Source organism: Xyrauchen texanus, chromosome 36, assembly GCF_025860055.1.
Source record: "Xyrauchen texanus isolate HMW12.3.18 chromosome 36, RBS_HiC_50CHRs, whole genome shotgun sequence".
In the NCBI taxonomy this organism is placed as follows: domain Eukaryota; kingdom Metazoa; phylum Chordata; class Actinopteri; order Cypriniformes; family Catostomidae; genus Xyrauchen; species Xyrauchen texanus.
In genome coordinates, this window is record NC_068311.1 from 24,326,803 (window position 1) to 24,346,951 (window position 20,149).

Here is a 20,149-nt window from a genome sequence, read left to right on the forward strand (position 1 = left end):
AAAAAACAATGGAAATATATAAAACTATTGATTATAGTTTGATGATTTAGTGTATTGAAACAATGTAATTTAAGTTTACTTCAAAATATTCTGATATAAACAAATATATAAGTAGTTTAAGGGTGTAGGGAGACCGACGGGATTATTTGGTGGGCTTTGTTGGCTGCAGTTCTCTGATTGGTGGATCTGTCCTTGCTGGATCGTGGGTAGTGTAGTTATTCACCAGGAAATCTACTATTAGACACAATTTTTAAACAATGATGTTGAAACAACAGGGTCTGGTGTCTTCAAAAAAGGCATATACCATTGACGAACAACTTTGGAGTTCATGGTAGGTGTGTTTTTTAAGGTTTATACTTGTAGGTGTCATTTACGTGGGGGATGGGTGGGACATGTCCCTACCACTTTTTGCCTTTGCAATTTTTTTTAAAATAAACTTTCATCAAGTGTCTAATGCAGCATAAAAATATCCAGATCATGACCAGAAGTTTCCATTTCTATGTGTGTTTTATAATAAGTGCCAATCCAGTACTGGAGTTTGTTAGAATGAGTCGTTGCATTGAGTGACAGCAGGCGACGATGTTCTCTTGTGCACCTAGATGCGCACATATTCATTTGACCTTTTTTACAGACTTTTAATTTTGCGCTACATAGCGCATTGTTAAGGCACCGGGTTATTTCATAACACAAGTTACACATAGCGAGCAATTTGTTCAAGTTACATTTACATTTATGCATTTGGCAGATGCTTTTATCCAAAGCGACTTACAGTGAACTTACAGGGACAATCCCCCCGGAGCAACCTGGAGATAAGTGCCTTGCTCAAGGACACAATGGTGGTGGCTGTGGGGATCAAACCAATGACCTTCTGATTAACAGTTGTGTGCATTAGCCCACTACGCCACCACCAGTTCAGCTGTGCATTCACAACTCCCGATTATAAATTATCGTTGAAAATCAATTAATCTATGAAAAAAAACGAATGTGATTTTTACTTCCTGAATCAATTTGACGCCCTCTTATGGCCGTTCTGATTAACTCTCTTCAAGCGTTATAAGCAGAGTGCTTTCAAGTCAAGTCAGTCCACTTGGCAGCCATCTTGGGAACGCTCTCAGGTGTACAGCTCCTATCTACTTGAATGAGAAAAGACAGAAATCTCGAAAACGGTTGGTCAAGATGGAATTCAAAGAACATAATTTACACCATAAGTCAATTCTGACAACAGCGGTGTTATAATTTGTGCTTCTTTAGCTCAGTTAAAGGAAGAAAATTATATTTCCCCAGCTGATCCAGCTTAAGTGCATGAATGTTCTCAAGTTAACTGACAGACAATGTCTGTATCTTCGTATCTTATACCTGTAAGATGGGTCTTCCTTTTCTACCTCCACCATATAGGGTGTTTCAATTCCTCCCATTTAATTATTACAAGTGCTTTGTCTCGGGGCTAAACAGTCTCTGTTCTGAGAGTGCAAAATACAGAAGATAAGTTTGACAAAAATGTAAATTGTCATCATATGCTCACCCCTCAAGTTGTTATAAAACTGTACAATGATCTTTATTCTGTGGAGTACAAAAGATGATGTTAGGCAGAATGTTAGCCTCAGTCACTATTCACTTTCATTGTATGAAAAAAAATGATGAAAGTGAATGGTGACTGAGACTAACAGCTTGCCTAACATCTCCTTTTGTGTTCCACAGAAGAAAAAGCATCATATAGGTTTGGAACAACATGAGGGTGTGTACATGATGACAGAATGTATATTTTTGGGTGAACTATCCCTTTAAAACTCTAGCAATCAGGTCAATAAATAGCCAGTCTCCATAAAATCAGCTTTCACATGAGCTTATTTTTATTATTATTAATATAATTTATTTTATCCCCCCAATTTGGAATGCCCAATTCCCAATGCACTCGAAGTCCTCATGGTGGTGTAGTGATTTGCCTCAATCTGGGTGGCGGAGGACAAATCTCAGTTGCCTCCGCGTCTGAGAAGTCAATCCACGCATCTTATCACGTGGCTTGTTGAGCGCATTACCGCGGAGACATAGTACGTGTGGAAGCTTCACGCTTTTCTCGCGGCATCTATGCAGAACTCACCACACGCCCCGCCGAGAGCGAGAACCACACATTATAGCGACCACGAGGAGGTTACCCCATGTGACTCTACCCTCCCTAGCAATTTGGTCATGCTAAGATTGGGACATCTCGCCATTGGTTGTTGCAGCAGCATATTTGCATGTATTTGCATAGGTTACGTAGTGGGGTGGCGCTACGTGATCCACAGCAGAGCCTCATATCTCTCGCTGTTGATGACTGAGCAACATTGAACCACTGTATTTACCAGCCTTTGGTTGTTTGTCCCAGGTCCAATAAAAGAGGAAGCCTTGAGTGACCATCCACCTGCTCTCAGAGTGATTTCTTACACACAGGCCCAGTCACATTGGTGGCGTGACCCGGTTGGGAGTGAGGTTTAGGGGGGTGAGTGTAACAGGAGCCAGCTGATAGATAGCTGTGCAGTGTGTAAACCTCACTCTCCTGACCACAAGAGGTGCACTAGCGACTGACTGGCTGTAGCCTTTAGCCTCCTTGTTAGAGCACCCGCCTCCCATGCCGGAGATCTAGGTTCGAGTCCCGTACGTAGCGGGTAGAACAAGAATGTCACATATATATTATATATATAGATAGACAGCTGTGCAGTGTATAAACCTCACTCTACTGACCTCAAGAGGTGCACTAGCGACTGACGCTAGAGGCTGTTGCCTTTAGCCTCCTTGTTATATATATATATATATATATATATATATATATATATATATATATATATATACGTATCAGTTTTTGAAAAATGTACATATTTCCTCTACTGTAGAAATCCCAAATCAACTGGAAATTTACTCATCAGAGGCATTCCATAGAGCCTGCTAAGGTTCATTAAATATTTGTTAGCAGCGATCTATAAATATCACATGTCACTGAATGGCTTCAAAGTGGTGCCATTGCAGTTAACTGGACTGGAGAGCCCTTTAAAGTCACTTCCCTTTCTTTAGAGGTCAGTCTGGCCTCTTGTCACAGGATTTAAATTATCTCACTGTATAGAAGAATATCAACAAAAGAGAATTACTTTGATCTTATTGTCCATAAGTAGGCTACATCAGCTCCTATTATAATGGTCTTTGCCTCTGTACTATCATGTTTTAAGGGCAGATTGTATGTTTTTCACCTGTGAAAGCTCTATATTAAAGCTCAGCTGTCTTCTCAATCACATTCAGGTGATGCCACAGAATCCAGCTACTCATAAGGAAGCAGTATGTGTGGGAGTGTAAAGCTGCTTTGTATACTGAGCAATGCCTACATTTGTTAAGATTATCTGATCTCTAATTAAATATTAGAAGAATAACAGATATGACGGAGCATGTCTTATTAGAGAGCTTTTGCCCTCATATTTCCTTTTCTCTACGAGTCAAAGGAGCTACCAACATGAGAGCAAAAATACTGACTGACAGTCCAGCAATCCAACCTTGAATTTACAGTAGATGTTTTGGCTTATCCATACAAATTCAGGGCGGGACTAGTATACACTTAACACCAATGCATTGTGGTAGTTGTAGTACAAGCACTACCGTATCTTGAAGAAATCATCGCATTAAAAACTACATTTCCCAAAACTTACCACCCGAAAGTCTAGCTCCTATTGGCTGGCTTCTCCAGCCGCAGCCCCAGAGAATGAATGAAATTGAAATTGCTGGTATATTACATGTACAATACCGGGGATCTGCAGTCTTACATTGTATCAGTCTATATCAAAATGGCCACAGCGGTCCAAAATCCTCTGAAATCGTAAGTAATTTTTTTAAATATATATATATATTTGAATGCTTATCGGGATAAATGTCATGCAACAACGAGCGCTCGTTTCAATTCACAAATTTGCAAACATCTTTAAAAGTATAAATTACCGGCGAAGTTTAAAATACGAAAAGCATGTTGCATTTTAATAAATTATAATGCACGTGATGACATTTTGGCATCTGCAGAAATATGGCATGTTATAAAGTGTGGACTCCCAGGCATCATTTCTGCATATGCACAGTGATATGGAGGAATGTCGAAAGAGAATTGACGTGACCCGGAATCCCTGGTCAATATCGATAACTGGGAACTTAGAGTTGCTGGTATTGAAAACGGAAGATTCACTAGTTACTGAAATAAACTATGATACTTGAACACATTGGCTTATGATTGACGTGTGCATTAAATTATGTCAAAACATAATTACGCTTTCTGAAATACTGCCCGTACTGGAAAATAAAATGTTTCAATTTATCAAATTGAACATGTTTTCAATGTTTCCATTCCACGCGCCGACCGTAATTTGATTGCCTTAAGTATATATTAATCGTCAGTTGGAATTATTGTGCTTTTCTGTGCCAAATTCATATGTTTAAACATGGCATTTTCAGTGTCAAGAGAGTAGAAATGTAACATTTTGATATTTCCCATGTGCCGTTTCTATGAAGTTTCCATTTCCATTCCTTTGTGCAGACTGGCACAATTTTTCGGCGTGCGGCGCGCAGACGTCGCGCGGGCTCATTGCCAAACGAACTGCTTTACATTTGTCTGATTTGGAGACGCTAGACCTTCCGCAGGGCAGACGCATGTTTGTATTTCCCATGGATATGACTGTAGGTTTTATATCTGTTAAAATGTACAGCTTTTAACCTGAGAGGTTGTATCTCCCCCGTAACTGCTCCGAAAGCCTACCTGGTCAGCAATAGCAATGCTTGAATGTAGCCGCTGTTGTCAGCATGTAGGTTTTTCCTAGAGAACGGCGACATTTCATGAAATTCTCGGAATGAATAGCCTACGCACCTGTCCAAGTACGTGCTTAGCATGGTCCCTCCAAATGCACGATGGAAGCCATTTGTGCAACTAATACTGGGAGAGTTACTACTTTGCACAGGCATTAAATATCACTTTAGTGTCCTTAACTTATCTATTAAGCTACAGCTCATGAAGCAATGTGACAAGTTGAGTGTATACTCAGCTAAAGTGGTTTGTTTTTCATGTTTCAGAAAGAATAACAAAAAAGTACCCCAGTATTACCTTGTGTTTGGGCATGCAAAATGTGAACACCATTGTATTCTTCGTAGTAACTTAAGAGTTCAATTGTACATGAACATGGTAACTCTAGGACTATGGTGGTACATCACCCAGACATCTACACTCACTGAGCACTTCATTATTGGAACACTACAGTCCTAATAAAGTGTCCAACTTGGTCTTCTGCTTTTGTAGCCCATCCACCTCAAGGTTTGACATGTTGTGCATTCTGAGATGCTATTCTGCTCACCGCAATGGTACAGAGTGGTTAACTGAGTTAGCGTAACCTTTCTGTATGCTCGAAGCAGTCTCGCCATTCTCTGTTGACCTCTCTCATCAACAAGGTGAGAACCGCAGAACTGCTGCTCACTGGATGTTTTTTGTTTTTGGAGTAAATTCTAGATACTGTTGTGAGTGAAAATCTCAGGAGATCAGCAGTTACAGAAACACTCAAACCAGCCCGTTTGGCACCAACAATCATGCCACAGTCCAAATCACTGAGATCACATTTTCCCCCCATTCTGATGGTTGATGTAAACATTAACTGAAGCTCATGACCCGTATCTGCATGATTTTACATACCCGATTGGCTGAATAGACAATCGCATGAATAATTAGGTGTACATGGCTTCCTAATAAAGTGCTCAGTGAGTGTATTTGATGTGTGTGTTTGCATCTGGAAGATGTATTTTTAGGTTGTTTGCTCTTCTGCAATACATATGTAAGACGTTTCCTCTCGGATGTCAGCAGATGTCTTTGAGACATTTATGATTGAGAATGTATGCAATTCAGATCTTCTTAAGATGTTAACGAGATGTTAATTAGAATTTGATGCTTTCCAGATGAAACACTCTTAAACAAACATCTCAGAGATGTACATGTGCTATCTTGGATGGTGTTACCACCTGATACCTTCACACAGTACTTTTTGGTAAAGAAATGAAAGAAAATATTTTATGTCGGTGCATTAAGTTGTAGCACATAAAGAATGAGTCATCTACGTTAATAGGAAGCTAAGCCCACCACAAACGAGAGACCTGCACCTTGCTCACCAAAGCTGAAGGTAAACTTAGCTAAAGTGGTTCATTCTTAAGGAGCCAAAGAGACTTGTTTTGGCAATGGACAACAGTAACAAAAAGTACCAAAAGATGGTACTACCATGGTATTTTGAACATGGTACCATGGTAAAACCATGGTTTATGGTCATATATTGAGGTGGCATTTTTTTGAAGTACCATGGATTATCTAATTTAGTACTTACAGAGTAATCATTCAGTACCATATTACCATCTGATTAAATTATTGCACCATGAGACTAGCACATTACATTTTTGTAATGGATCAAAACTGATGGAATGTCAGTTACTCATTCTTAGACATGAAATTCCTGGAGTATCTCTACTTGGTTCTCTACTTAATCTTTGGTTCAATCAATGTCCTTGAGCTGTGGACTTGAAGATGTTTTAAGGCATATGTGAGGTCAGGTGTGCGTCTTAGTTCTTTTGAAATATTTGCATGAGAAACATGAATGAGCAGAAAGAGGAGCTGCAATCAGCATCTGAATTACTCTAATGTTACACTTTTCAATAAGCCTCTTCAAAGATCCTAGTTAAAATGCAGTACTTCAGGAGCCATGAGGAGATATCGGTTGAGGAGCCAATGTAATTTCCATTGCTGGCTTTTATAAATCACTCATTTTTGAGAGATGGTGATTAAATTATGCCTGCCTTGATTGCTGATTATCTGCTAAATGGCATGCCTTCTTCAAAATGATGGCATTTCATTGGAAATATTTGAGCCATTCAAGGGTATAGCATCGGCAAGGGACGTGGGGGACATGTCCCCCCCACTTTTAAAAAGGTGATTACTGTATGTCCCCTACAGTGTTTTTGGAACTCCCCCATCCCCAGTTGCAAACTACATCCATACCTGAAAGAGATTTTTACACGGATCGCAAGAAACGTTATAGTTGCCCCTCGCTGTGCATAAACTTGTCATTTGCATCGTTTTCATGGTAACCAACTCGCTCGCACCCAAGCTGGAACTGGTGATCATTACAGATCAAAGAGGCAATGATTTATCCTTTGTTACATCAAGTGATGTAAGTTGCCATGTATCTTAATTGGGTTTCTGTGATATTTAAATCATTATTAATAATTTAAAAGGCCTTCTTAATTTATTTTGAACTTTTATATCTTTGTATCATTTGGCGATTACATTAAGACAAGAACAAGCTTAGATTGTTTAACAGTTTTTTTCACTAATATGCTATACAAAACAAATGTTGATGATGTTAAGATTTTCAACAGCTGTCTGGAATATTCTACAATGTCTGTCTGTTAAAGTAGAGTAGCTTAAAGGCTTTTTCCCATTAAGATCTACATATTATTTTATCATAAATAGTTAAGAATATTTTTGTAAAACTGTAGTTATTTTGGAAATATGTGTCAGCTGATTCTCACCAAACCTGTCATGAAATTGTCAAGGCAGCCAAGACACAAAGTGTAAAATTTATACCTCGGGTGTGCATTGTTTTTCAATAATTCAGCAGACCAGAGCCAATTATTCCGCTTATACCACAGTTACCACACCTCAAAACATATTTCAGGGCTTTATCTCAAGACATTTCCAGGTTTTCTTCCCTAAAACAATCTTGTGAATAGAACAAATTTCTTATGCAATGGATTCGGCGTCTTGGTTTGATACAGATTTTGTTGCTAGTTCGAAAGTTAAACTAAAATGCGAAAGCTTGTATCATTTGCTTAATATCGTAAAGTTGTTAGTTTAACTACACTTCTCAGCAGCAAGGTGGTGGCATCGCCATTCTTGTATGGTGCTCTTCAGTTGCTAAACTGTTTTATTAAGTTGTGGGGGTGTGTTGACATCGAGGCTCGGTGTTCCCGCAAGTGTAAATGAAGTGATGAAGGTAAATCAGTAGCACAACTCAAGAGCTTATAGATTTAATTTTGAGAACTTGTAAAATAAATATTTGTATTCATAAGTTGAAATGTACTCTCGCAGTCCCCATGTGAAAACTGGTCAAATAAAAATCTGAAGGTGAATGTTGCAATCTGCACTCAATGACAATATACTAAAACCTGTTTTTTGTAAAGTTGCAGAGAAATAGTCACAAATGTGTAAAATGACAGACATAAACCATATTTACTTGTGTACTTTAATTCACTTTCGCAGTGCAACCACAATTTGCCACTTACAACCTCTCAAATCTGCCACTGCAACTTCAAATCTTCACTCCTTGACTTTTGCAACTACTTCAGTGGAAAAACAGAAGCAAAACTCACTTGTGCGCTTGTTCACTAGTGTTTCTCTTACAGTAATTACAATACACTTATCTAAGCAAATATGGCTTCTTTAGATTTAACCTTTGCTTTCCAAATTGCAACAATATCAGTTTCAGCATCAAAGTGCTTAACTTGTTTTGCTTAAAAAGAATGGCGCCGTTGCTTGAAGACGTTGCATTCTAAGCTGATCTGTTTTGATTGGTCCTGCATCAGTTGTTCCAGCTCTTGTGATTGGTCATGATTTCATTGGCCCCGCCCAACACTGACAGCCTGCTCTCTCACATCTAGATTTACAAGTGAGATTTGCTTCTGTTTTTCCACTAAAGTAGTTGCAAAAGTCAAGGAGTGAAGAGTTGAAGTTGCAGTGGCAGATTTGAGAGGTTGTAAGAGGTAATTTGTGGTTGCACTTCGAAAGGTAATTAAAGTACAAAAGTAAATATGGTTTGTGTCTGTCATTTGTCATTTTACACATTTGTGACTATTTGTCTGCAACGTTGAATTTAAAACACAGATTTTGCAATATTGTCTGTGAGTGCTGATTGCAACATTCAACAACAGATTTTTATTTTACAAGTTTTCACTTCGGGGCTGCGAGTGTAAATTTCAACTTACAAATACAAATATTTAATGTACAAGTTCTCAAAATCAACTCTACAAGCTTTGCTACTGATTTACCTTCAGTGTGTGTGTGTGTGTGTGTGTGAGTGAGTGGATGAGAGCGAAAGAGAGAGAGAGAGGGAGAGAACGAGGGAGCGCAGGGGTGCTTTTCACATATTTAAAATACATTTAGGATATTATAGAGATAGCTTGAACCAAACCCAAGTTTGTTTCCTCCTGTTCCCGCTGGTTCTGTTCACATTATGTTATTTGGTCCGAACCACGGTCTGATTTCGTCATTAATGTGAGTACAAACGGCAGTTGTTTACAACTGTAACCACGTTCAACTCAAGAAGAAATCAGCTTCATTATGTTATTTAAGTATTAATCCCTTTGGATTGTTTTATTTGTTTTCTTTTGCAGTGGTAGCCTGTACGACTCTTTGAAATGACTGTTATGCGGTCAAGACCTGGAACGACTTCATAGTCATGTGTTTACTAAAAAATTATTGCAAACATTTGGACGACCGTCAACCAGTTAGAATCCAGATATAATATGGTATAATATGTGGTATAATATGTTTTAATGTGTCCTTAACACTTTTCAAATCGTTCCTGGCCCCCTGACTAGATTGATTTCACACCGTACTCTTCCCTTATGACCATTTCTCTTGCTCCATTGGTCCTAGCCATTCCTTACATCTCTCTGGTAATTACTCAGGTTCACTTACTGTCTCCATTTTTCCACAATCTTCCAACATCTCCCTCTGTCTTCTAAAGTGATGGTGTCTTGCCTCTCCCTATCATTTCGCAGGATGCAAAATACAGACATCTTAGAGTTATTCTGCTTTGCCTCACTGATCTGAGAAATCGTGATGGGTTAGAGTCCACCTTAGTCGAGTCAGAGTCTTTAAACAATCAAGTACGAGTTGAGTCAGAGTCAAAAAAGGGTCCGAGTTGAGACCGAATTAATCTGTTCATGAATCTGAATTAAAATTGTATCCGTAAACTCAACATCAATATTTTAAGCTTATTTTAAACTTCACCATTAAGAAAAACAGTTAGTCAATATAAATGTTACAAAAACACCTCTGTTGCATTTCATATATATGTTTTATGATTAGTGTCCTGCTAAACAGACTTCAAAGTGGTTTCAGAATGAAAGCATATGCTTTAGGTGTACGAAGACAAAACTGTCCTTCAACACAATTCTTATTGTGTTCTGTTGACATTTATTTATTGATTTTTTTCCCCTCAACTCAAACATACACCAAAGAAAGTGAAAGCTGCGTTTGTCATTACAACCAGAATTATTATTATTTCAAATTTTTATTTACTTTTTATTTGTACTTCATTTTCAATTTGTCCTTTCAGTTTATTTGAATTTAAAATGATCCCTATCTAAAGAAACAATAGTCTATACTGACAAATCTTTCTGAATCTTTTTTTCTCTATCTGTCGATTGATTTTGGAAAATACAGTACATACAAATGAGTACCACAGTAGTAATTAGCACTCGCTGAGAAGTTACGCCTCACGATTTGACTGCAAATGCTACATCCAAAAACACTGGAAAAGCCCACTGCTAATATTAGGGCCATGATTTTCTAGTTAATTTGAGCTAAACCGCACAATGCAGGGCAGTTCTGTGTGCTGCTCGTGTACCTAAATCCCTGATGCATCCGTGAGCGTCTCGCAGCAGCTGCTGCAGAAGATAAAAAAATCATAATAAATTATATTTGCTTGTGCGGCAGCCGCGTTGGTCTGTATTCAGTCTAAAATCTTTAAATACCAACCGAAGAAAATTTCATTGAGATCTTCTTTAACCGAAAAACATGGAGAATAATAATTCTGAGTGATAAATTTAACAGAATTGTCCTTCAAAACTGTCAGAGATGTTGGCAAAAAAAAAAAAAGACTTAAAAACACACAAGTTACCTGGTGGTTTAAAATACATTTTTTAAATAAAAAAAATGTCATAACCAAATAATTCATCATTGAATAATACATTTATTTTATAGTCTATAATTAAATTATAAACAAAACATTTCACTGCCCAAAATATCCTAATATTTTATTGTGCATGGTTGAATGTTTTGAATGGTGGACAAATGCTGTAAAAGAATGTATTTTAAGCAGCTCACCCATGCTTTGAAAATAGGCAATCAATAATAAAAAGGTGCTGTTTATCTGTTTAGAGTTGCTGTCTGCTTTAGCAATAATGCTATTTTCCCCCCGACTATTTAAAAATCTATTATGGACCAGTTCAAGCTGACAACATTGCATGGACTACAGACTACATAATCCTACATGTATAGATACATTATGCCTAAAAATACTTAATATCCAATATTAATACTATTTTTATGGATTTTTATTTCAATATGCTGTTTTTAGTAAATTGTGAGAGACATGATGTGGGCGACTTGACTCAATGAAATTCTTGATTTTAAGTTTTTAACCATGGTGAAACCGCAATACGAGCACTATCTTGGCTGCACAAATGCCATACGCAATTATACCAGTTGTCAGGTCCCGTGTCATGTGAAAATGCCTTGTTTCTATTACATACCTGTCTTTATGTTTTTGTAGTGCCAGCCACCTCAGTAGTCAACGTTATACAGTAGTCTCTGTAGTAATATTCAAGCGTATTGGTTGACTGATGAGTGTGCCTGTGTGTGTGTGTGTGTGTGTGTGTGTGTGTGTGTGTGTGTGTGTGTGTGTGTGTGTGTGTGTGTGTGTGATTGCTTAAACACAGTGAAGCAACTCTGTTACATCTATGACTTCAGGGGCTAATATAGCTCTGTTCATTAACAGGGTTGGGAGTGTTAATTTTGAAATGTATTACACTGCAGATTACAGAATACTTGCTGTAAAAGGTAATTTGTAACGTATTTCGTTAGATTACTCAAGGTCTGTAACGTATTCTAAATACTTTGGATTACTTCTTCAGGACTGGTCTATTTTTTCACTTGTTTTGACTATAAAAACTCTGCCAGTACAGTAAGACGAAATACACATGTTAAAAATACATTCTCTGAAAAACCTAAATATCTTATATCTTATCTAAAACAAGATAAATTGATCTAAACAAATTGATCTTGTTTTAAGAATTTTTACAGGAAAACAATAAAAAAATTATTATCAAGAATATGATTTTTGCCCTAATATCAAAGCTCTTACTAGAAAAAAAGAAATTATAATCCAACATGGATTATTATCTTGATAACAAAATGTGAAATGTGTCATGTGCATGTAAAATGGCTAGAAATAGTATTTTAGCTTAGCATAAAGCTGACAATTTATACAAGGTTTATTTCTATTTCTTCTGCTCCAAACTGACTTCAGATGTACTTCTCTGTCTGCTCGTATGAATGTAACACATCATAAGAAAGTGTTTCACCGCTGTTCAAATGCACGTTGGATCGCATCATTTATATGTATAAATGTTTTCCATCTGAAAGGACTAAATATTAAATTAAACAATTGACAATAAAATGCAAAGTAATCTCTTCAGTGATCAAAATACTTTTTGAAAGTAACTGTATTCTATATTTAAATTGTAACTGTAGTGGAATACAGTTACTTATATTTTTTATTTTAAATATGTACTCCTGTTACATGTAATCCATTACTAACCAACCCTGTTCATTAATTTCTGTTTTGTTATTTATTTATTTATTTAATTGTATCAGAAATGTCATGGACATTTCCCAAAGGCTCGAGTCCGAGTAAAAATGCATCCGAGTCCTTGACAAGTCCAAGTCCATTCAAATTGGACTCGTGACTTGGACTCGAGTCCCAACTCGATTACCCCAAATCTACTGCGAAAAAATAATTTGCTATAATTCTTCACACTGTCGCTCTTTAAGCTGAAGACTGTCACTCTGTCCTAGATCATTCCTTCCCATCCTTATACTCTGTCTCTTTTAATGTTTGATTGCATATGTGGCTGCAATTCTATAAGGACATTTATCTTCCGAGACTGGTGGGCTGTTCTCCTCATTTCACTCACTCACTTTATTTTCCAGAGGGACTCTCTTTGTCTTCATGTGGAGAGAGAGACACACAGATAGGTATTTTTATCTCTATGACCTATTTCTCCAAAGCTACCTAACTCTGTGTCAGCCATCGCACTGTTGCTCAGGCATTGTAAAGTGTGCAACTGGCATCTATAGACTATATGTGGGTATGTATAAATGTTTTGTATAATGAGGAGTTGCACTTGAACTTAGTGATTGTCTAGATGGATGGAGAAGCATGGTGTGTAAACTTTCACTCTGCTTCAGGGAGGTGAGACACCTTGTGGGAAGATCATCAGATGGTGGACTGAGGAGAGAGCGAGAGCAACACAGAGGGAGGGTGTCACTTCCTGGTGATTCAGGCTTGTCAGTGTGAACATCTGAGTTAAGTAGTTTGAAATGAGTCCTGGCAATGCAAAACTAAAACTAAACGTAAAAAAAATATATATTTTATTTTTAAAACATGAGTGGTTCTTGACCATGTGAGACAAGTTGCAGTTGCTAAGGTGTTCTTTAGCACATTGCAATTGTGTTTCTAGAGCGATCTGGGTGGTTTCAAGTTCCTAGATGTGGCATGGTCTCCTTCGACATAATTCAATGGGATTTTTTTCTTCTTTTCTGTTTTATCGTCTGCCTGGTGAAAATTGTAGCCCAAGTCTGATCGTTTAAAAAGTAATATCACACCCCTCCTTAAACTGGATGACGTGAGGTATAATTTTGTTGCACAAATGATGTGAGATGCCTCATGCACAGAGGCTTAATGCTTAGGGTTGGGGTTTTGAGCTGGTGGCCTGATTGGTTTACTGCATAACACAATCAGATACTGGCCTGAACTGCAATTGCCCATAGGCCTTTAGAAAAAATAGTTGTGTCTCATACTGCCTCAAACAGATTACAATGTTATAGTACTATATAGCCTAACAAGAAATGTCCATTGCTCCCTTATATGTATATGTTGCAGTGACTATTCCCTGGGTGTGGGAATGTTTGCATGCTGTCGATCCATGCAATTATTATATATGTTGGAGAAAACGTTTAAAAGGGATACCGGTAGTTAAACAAAAAAATTTATTTCAGTCATTTTGTTACTCACGCTCATGTTGTTCCAAACCTGTATGACTTTCTTTCTTCCTTCCATGGAACACAAAAGGAGATGTTAGCCTCAGTCACCATTCACTTGCATTTTATGGAAAAAAAATCATTCTGCCTAAGATCTCCTTTTGGTTCCACAGAGGAACGAATGTCAGATACAGATTTAAAACCACATGAGGAGGGTGAGTAAATAATATCATTTTCATTTATGGTTTAACTATTCCTTTAAAACTTCATGGTCTACATCTTTTGCTTTTTTTGTGCATCTTTTGAGATTGTGTGCATGGTGTTCTGAGTAAATAAGGCCATACATTTTAGAGCAGAACTGCATGGCGTGGTCCATTGCTAAATGTGGGTCCATCAAATGAGATTTATAGCTCTCCCTCTTTCACTGTTATTAGGTGGATAGATCCTTTCCCAACATCTCAGATATTATTAAAGTGCAAAGGGGAAGAAAAATTCATCTCTCTCCCAGACAAACTGTCCCACTAGCCATTTTTATTGGAGATCCATAAGAATACTCGTTTTGAGGAATCCACTATGGTCCAAGAGGGAAACATAAAGGCTTAAATATGATGTGAAAGGCATCACACAAGAAAAGACAAGGTGTAGGGTAAGTTATGAAGTGAGTAGGTGCTCAAAAATCAGTGCATGAGTTCCAAATCAGACTGATTGCACTGTGACTTTGGCTAATCAGTCTGTTAACCAAATTTGAATTACTGCCTCCCAGTGGCCGAGGCTGGAAGTGTTGTTGAAAGTATGGGCACGTGCAAGCTCCTGCTTCCAGTGAAATGTCCACAGAGTGGCGCCGAAAGTGAGTTGTATTTTTAGTATCTGGACTTTTTTTCAATTTAGTTGTAAGATATCAGCTCACTTTTCATTTATACAATTAATTTTTGGAACCCATTCAACTTAAATATTATTATAATTTGTAAACAAATGGTAATAATAATAATATATTATAATAGTAATATATCTCAAACGTGTACCTTTAACTTTTAAACCCTCGCTCTTTTATTTTGACATTCTGATCTCTCCAGGAATTCCTGTATGTGTCTGTTTTTAGGCAAGTTCACAGTTTAATTCACTTCTTATTCAAGTTCTGGTAAAAAAATAAAAGCACCTCCAGTGCCATTCTAAATTTATATTGTAAGTGAACCGAACTATTGAGCATCTATATCTGAGATGTTGTTCGTGTGTAACACTCAAATATTGTGCACCACGTGAAGGCCAAAAATATTTGCGCGTGAGTGTGTGTGTGTGTGTGTGTGTGTAAACAGAGCAGCGCCATTCACTGACGCACTGGAGCTGTGCGTCCATTTGATATATTTACTTATTAAACAGCCTTTTGTGATTCATAGAGCTATCGCACGCCTTCAAGTGGCTTTGAATAAAATGTACGCGTCATATGAACTACTTTGTGTTTTTATGGTTCTTTTATATAAATTTTTGTGCTTGACAGTAACGAACATTACTAATACACAGTATCGGATTTGGACCGGGCTCACCGGACCGATACTCGATCTGTTTAAAAACTTCAATATAGGAACTGATACCAATCCAGGTATCGGATCAGTTCATCCTTAACCCCAACCCTAAACCTAACTGTCAGTGTAGTCAAAATAAAATTTTAGAGAGAAATGCAACCTCAGAATAACACTCACTATTGCTTATATGAACGTGATTACTTCCATGGGACCAGCACCTGTGATTGGAAGCAACATGTTGATTTCTTTTTTTGATGATCATGTTGCCCAAATATATATTTTATAGAAACGGTATTGAAGGAGGAGATAAGCCACTTACACAAAATTAACCCTAACTTCAATATGGTGTCCGCAGAAATGGAAGTACCCCCTATCAATCTTTTTTGATACATATGCATTAAATGGACCAGCCTGAAAAATACAGTTTTTAGTACTTATATGTTATTGAAAATTAAAATGCACTCAATCATTTTTTGCTAGTGGATAAACTTTTAAACTTAAAGACAGTAGTATATCTTGTATTTTTGAAAAATATGTTTAAAATGATTTACACTCGTATGAGATGACGACTCTAGTCACATCAAAAGCTGCTTTATTCTACATATGGTGCTGGGCGCACATTCATGAGTGCCGCCATGCTGAGATCATATGACCTGCATAATATTGCTAATTTTATCTAAAAAATCCCCTGAATTGGACGCTTTCATTAGCGGAATTAATCACGCCTGACTGCGAATTGCGCATATTTACATTGACATGAGTAACTTCTGTTTTTGCGGTATTCAAAACCACTAGGTGTCACCGCAACATAAACAACAATATAATTAAGTGCAAAATTAATTTTGACAAACAGTTTTGGAGATTTCAGTCGTTCCCCATTCAAGTAGGTAGAAGCTGTTCTTGAATTCGAAATTAGCTACATAGAAAATAGCTGCACGGGGGCTTTAACAAGATGTGAATTGCCTTACTGGGATTTTCTACATTGTAATGGTAATTAACAAAATACTGAGAATAAAGTCTTGGGACAATAAGTATTAAGATTTACCATAGTAAGAGAACAGTCCAAGTGCAGGTGAAAGCTTTTGTTTTGGACAAAGGCTAGATAGCGTCCCTGTCTGCCCTGCATTCATTTCAAGCCGTGGAACATGCGGCAGGACATCAGGTCCATGTTACACCACAGGCAACGATTTATGTGAACACACAGCCTGTGCCAGCAAACACAGCAGGGCAATTCAATATAGTCGACAAATGCCTCTGAGGATAGATGGTTCACTCCTACAGCTAGAGATCCTGTGTATTCCATACGAATGTGAATGTTTGTGATTGCGGTCCATGGTGAACGCAGGTTTTTTAAGAAGATAATCTCTAAAAATCCATCGTGCATCTTCAACATTAACACTTTTGGAGAATACGTTTCAAAAAGCTCATTTGACTCTGCATACAAATAAGATGTTTTGACACTTTTTGAAACCTAAACTCCTTTTCCAAGGTGATGCTGATGAATATGGAACTAATTTCACGCTGATTGACCTTGGCTTTGTGCTTGCTGAACCAGGGTAAAATTTTCTCTTATAGAGGTTGAGGGTAAAATCTAAGACTCTCAAGTTAACGGTTTTCATAGTCTAATTCAAATGAGCCAGTATCTCTAATCAACTAATCTAATAATCAAAATGTACAGCATTTTGTGAAATTTAAAGGAATAGTTCACCCGAAAATGAAAATACTCACCCGAATGCCGTCCCAGATGTGTTTGCCGTTCGTTCTTCAGCAAAACACAAACAAAGATTTTGTTTCGCAGCTCTGTAGGTCCATACAATGCAAGTGAATGGTGAACAAAACTTTGAAGCTCTGAAATGCACATAAAGGCAGCATAAAATTAATACATAAAAATCCAGTAGTTTAATCCAAGTCTTCAGAAGTGATCCAGTCGGTTCTGGGTGAGAACAGAGCAAAATATTTTATTTGTATTTTAATTTTTTTTATATATTTAAAACTTGACATCTGCAGTATCTTGGGCGATCATGATTTCAAGCTCGATTGCACTTCTTATAGCGCCATCTGTGCTCTGCCCATACGTCAAGCACAAGAAAGTGTAATCGAGCTTGAAATCATGATCATGCTTAGAGACTGCTATGGCAAGATGTACAGTGAAAAAATACGTTATATTTGGTCTGTCCTCAACCAAAAGTGATTGGATCGCTTTTGAAAATATGGATTAATCCACTGGAGTCTTATGGACTACTGTATGCTGACTTTATTTGCTTTCTGGATCTTCAAAGTTTTGATCACCGTTCACTTGCGTTGTATGGGCCTACAGAGCTGAAATATTCTTCTAAAAATCTTTGTTTGTGTTCTGCAGAAGAAAGAAAGACACATACATCTGGGATGACACAAGGGTGAGTAAATGATGAGAGAATTAAAATGTTTGGTTGAACTATCTCTTTAATGAGAAATATAAGAAGTTGAAATAGTCCTGTTTTGTTTTTTCACAAAAGTGTAACTTGTATAATAATGTCATATACTTTTCTTTCAAATCAAGCATCCCTTAATTTAGCATTCTTATTTTTAATGGGCACCTTATAAAATAAAAAAATAAATAAATTTCAATTTTCTGGTTACCCTTAAAGAAAAATATTGAGGTGTAAGGATGACACAGTGATAGTACTTTGATATACCACGGTAATATATTACCCCAAGGTTCTTCGAAGAATACTGTGGTTTTGCTATGGTACATGCCACTATACATGTCCAGAACAATATCACAATGCCTTGGCACCATGTCCAAAAAACATAGTAATAGCATGCATTTAGCATGCAGTAATGGTGCATTTATGTTAGTGAATATTTAAACAATTACCCTTATCCTTTCCCCTCAAATTACACAGCTCTTCTCTTATTGGTAGAATCATTGTTTATATTACTTCTCATTTCACGTTATATTGGTACTTTGTTGTTTACTTTAAGCTTTAGTCTTAATATTAATCTGCATACTTATAGCTACCCACTGAATAATCAGGCCGAACACATTAAATGCACTTTGTTTTAACTCGATAATATAACATCTGCCAAAAACATAAGTGTAACATTTGACCTCACTAATGCTGTTTTTACTCCATATATTCTGCAGTTCTTCCAGTCCTCAGTAAGCTAGCTGCCTTCAGTGGGCTGCACCAGCACATCTGTAGAGGGAGATACAGAAAGAAATGAGATAAATCATTTGACTGGGTAGTGTAGTGAAAAAGAGAGGGAGGGGTGGTTGCGCGGAGGATGACGAACAGTGCACAGTGTAATCAGTGTAATCTACAGTGATACTGATGGGGGATGGGCATGCCAATATTCTCTCTGAACAGACCAGAGCAGATGGAAACACTGTGGACCACTTTAACATAGTTGTCCAACAGTGGCACCAACTTCAGCATATCAGCATGGTTAAAAGTTATTTAAATCCAGGTGTGATGCTGACACCAGCAAAAAAGTACCATGATACTCCATATGTTTTTTGGACATGGTACATCATAGTAAAAATGTTTTTTTTGACATTTACCATGCTGATATTCTTTGAATATCTTAGAATACTATGACAATACCATGGTGTATGAATAAGGTTATCATTTAGTGCCATGGTATACTTCATAACACCATTGTATAACCATCTAATACAATTACTGTACAGTGGTATTGCCACAGTATTTTTTTTGTAAGGGAAAATCTACTAACATAAATATATTTTCTATTTTTTTCTTTCTTTTTTAACAAAATTCATGGCCAGTAACTTGGAGAATCATGCCCTCAAAAATAAATAAATATAAAATAATTAAATATAAAATAAATAAATAAATAATTACAATTATTTACAGCAACACAATTCTGGATCATTTTGTCACAACTTGATTTCATTGCATTATATCTAGATACTGCGCTCATGTACTTGTCCCCATGCTCCTAAAAATGCTTTGATTCCAAAAAAACGATATCATCTGACATATGAAATTCATAATGAAAACATTCAGCGCACTAATTCAAATCATGTCCTAGTGTGATTATTTAACTGCAAAAGCTAATATTTAATGAAATAAATATATTTTGCATGTGCTTCGTGCTTCTTGTGTGGATCCGGTGTTGTACTGACATAAAGTCACTAAGTGCTCATACCTTAAAAAGCTCCACCATGACACATACACTGAAAAAAACAAAACAATACCTCAATGGCAACACATGCTCTGTTTGTAGCAGATGACCGCGAGCAGAGAGCTAATTCACTTTGTAGCACGAAGCATATACAGACTACATATTGAATTAAATTGTAGGCTTTTGTGGTTTAATAGCGACCAGCTTTTCTGGATTGAGAAGCTAAATCTCATAGTAACACAGAAACACTTCAAAATAAAAGCTATGCCAAAATAAATGCTCAATTTAAATATATAAAATATATGACAGAAATAGATCACTACTGTATAGTGTATACTGTATGTTATACAATATTCACTTTAGTACTTCTGCTTATAATAATATTGAATAAATAGTCATTATATTTGAGAAATATCTCACA

At 37.0% G+C, this 20,149-nt stretch overlaps 1 protein-coding gene across 2 annotated transcripts in view; it reads left to right on the forward strand.

The window, feature by feature from the left end:
- Positions 1-3,728: 3,728 nt before the first annotated feature.
- The window catches only part of LOC127629814 (zinc finger protein neuro-d4-like), a 93,573-nt gene continuing 77,152 nt past the window's right edge, over positions 3,729-20,149 (forward strand). Inside the window, exon 1 of one of the 2 annotated variants that reach the window (XM_052107069.1) lies at positions 3,729-3,838. In XM_052107069.1, the coding sequence (XP_051963029.1) occupies positions 3,729-3,838 (110 nt within the window). The remainder of the gene's footprint in view (positions 3,839-20,149) is intronic. The other variant, XM_052107070.1, reaches the window with a different exon arrangement.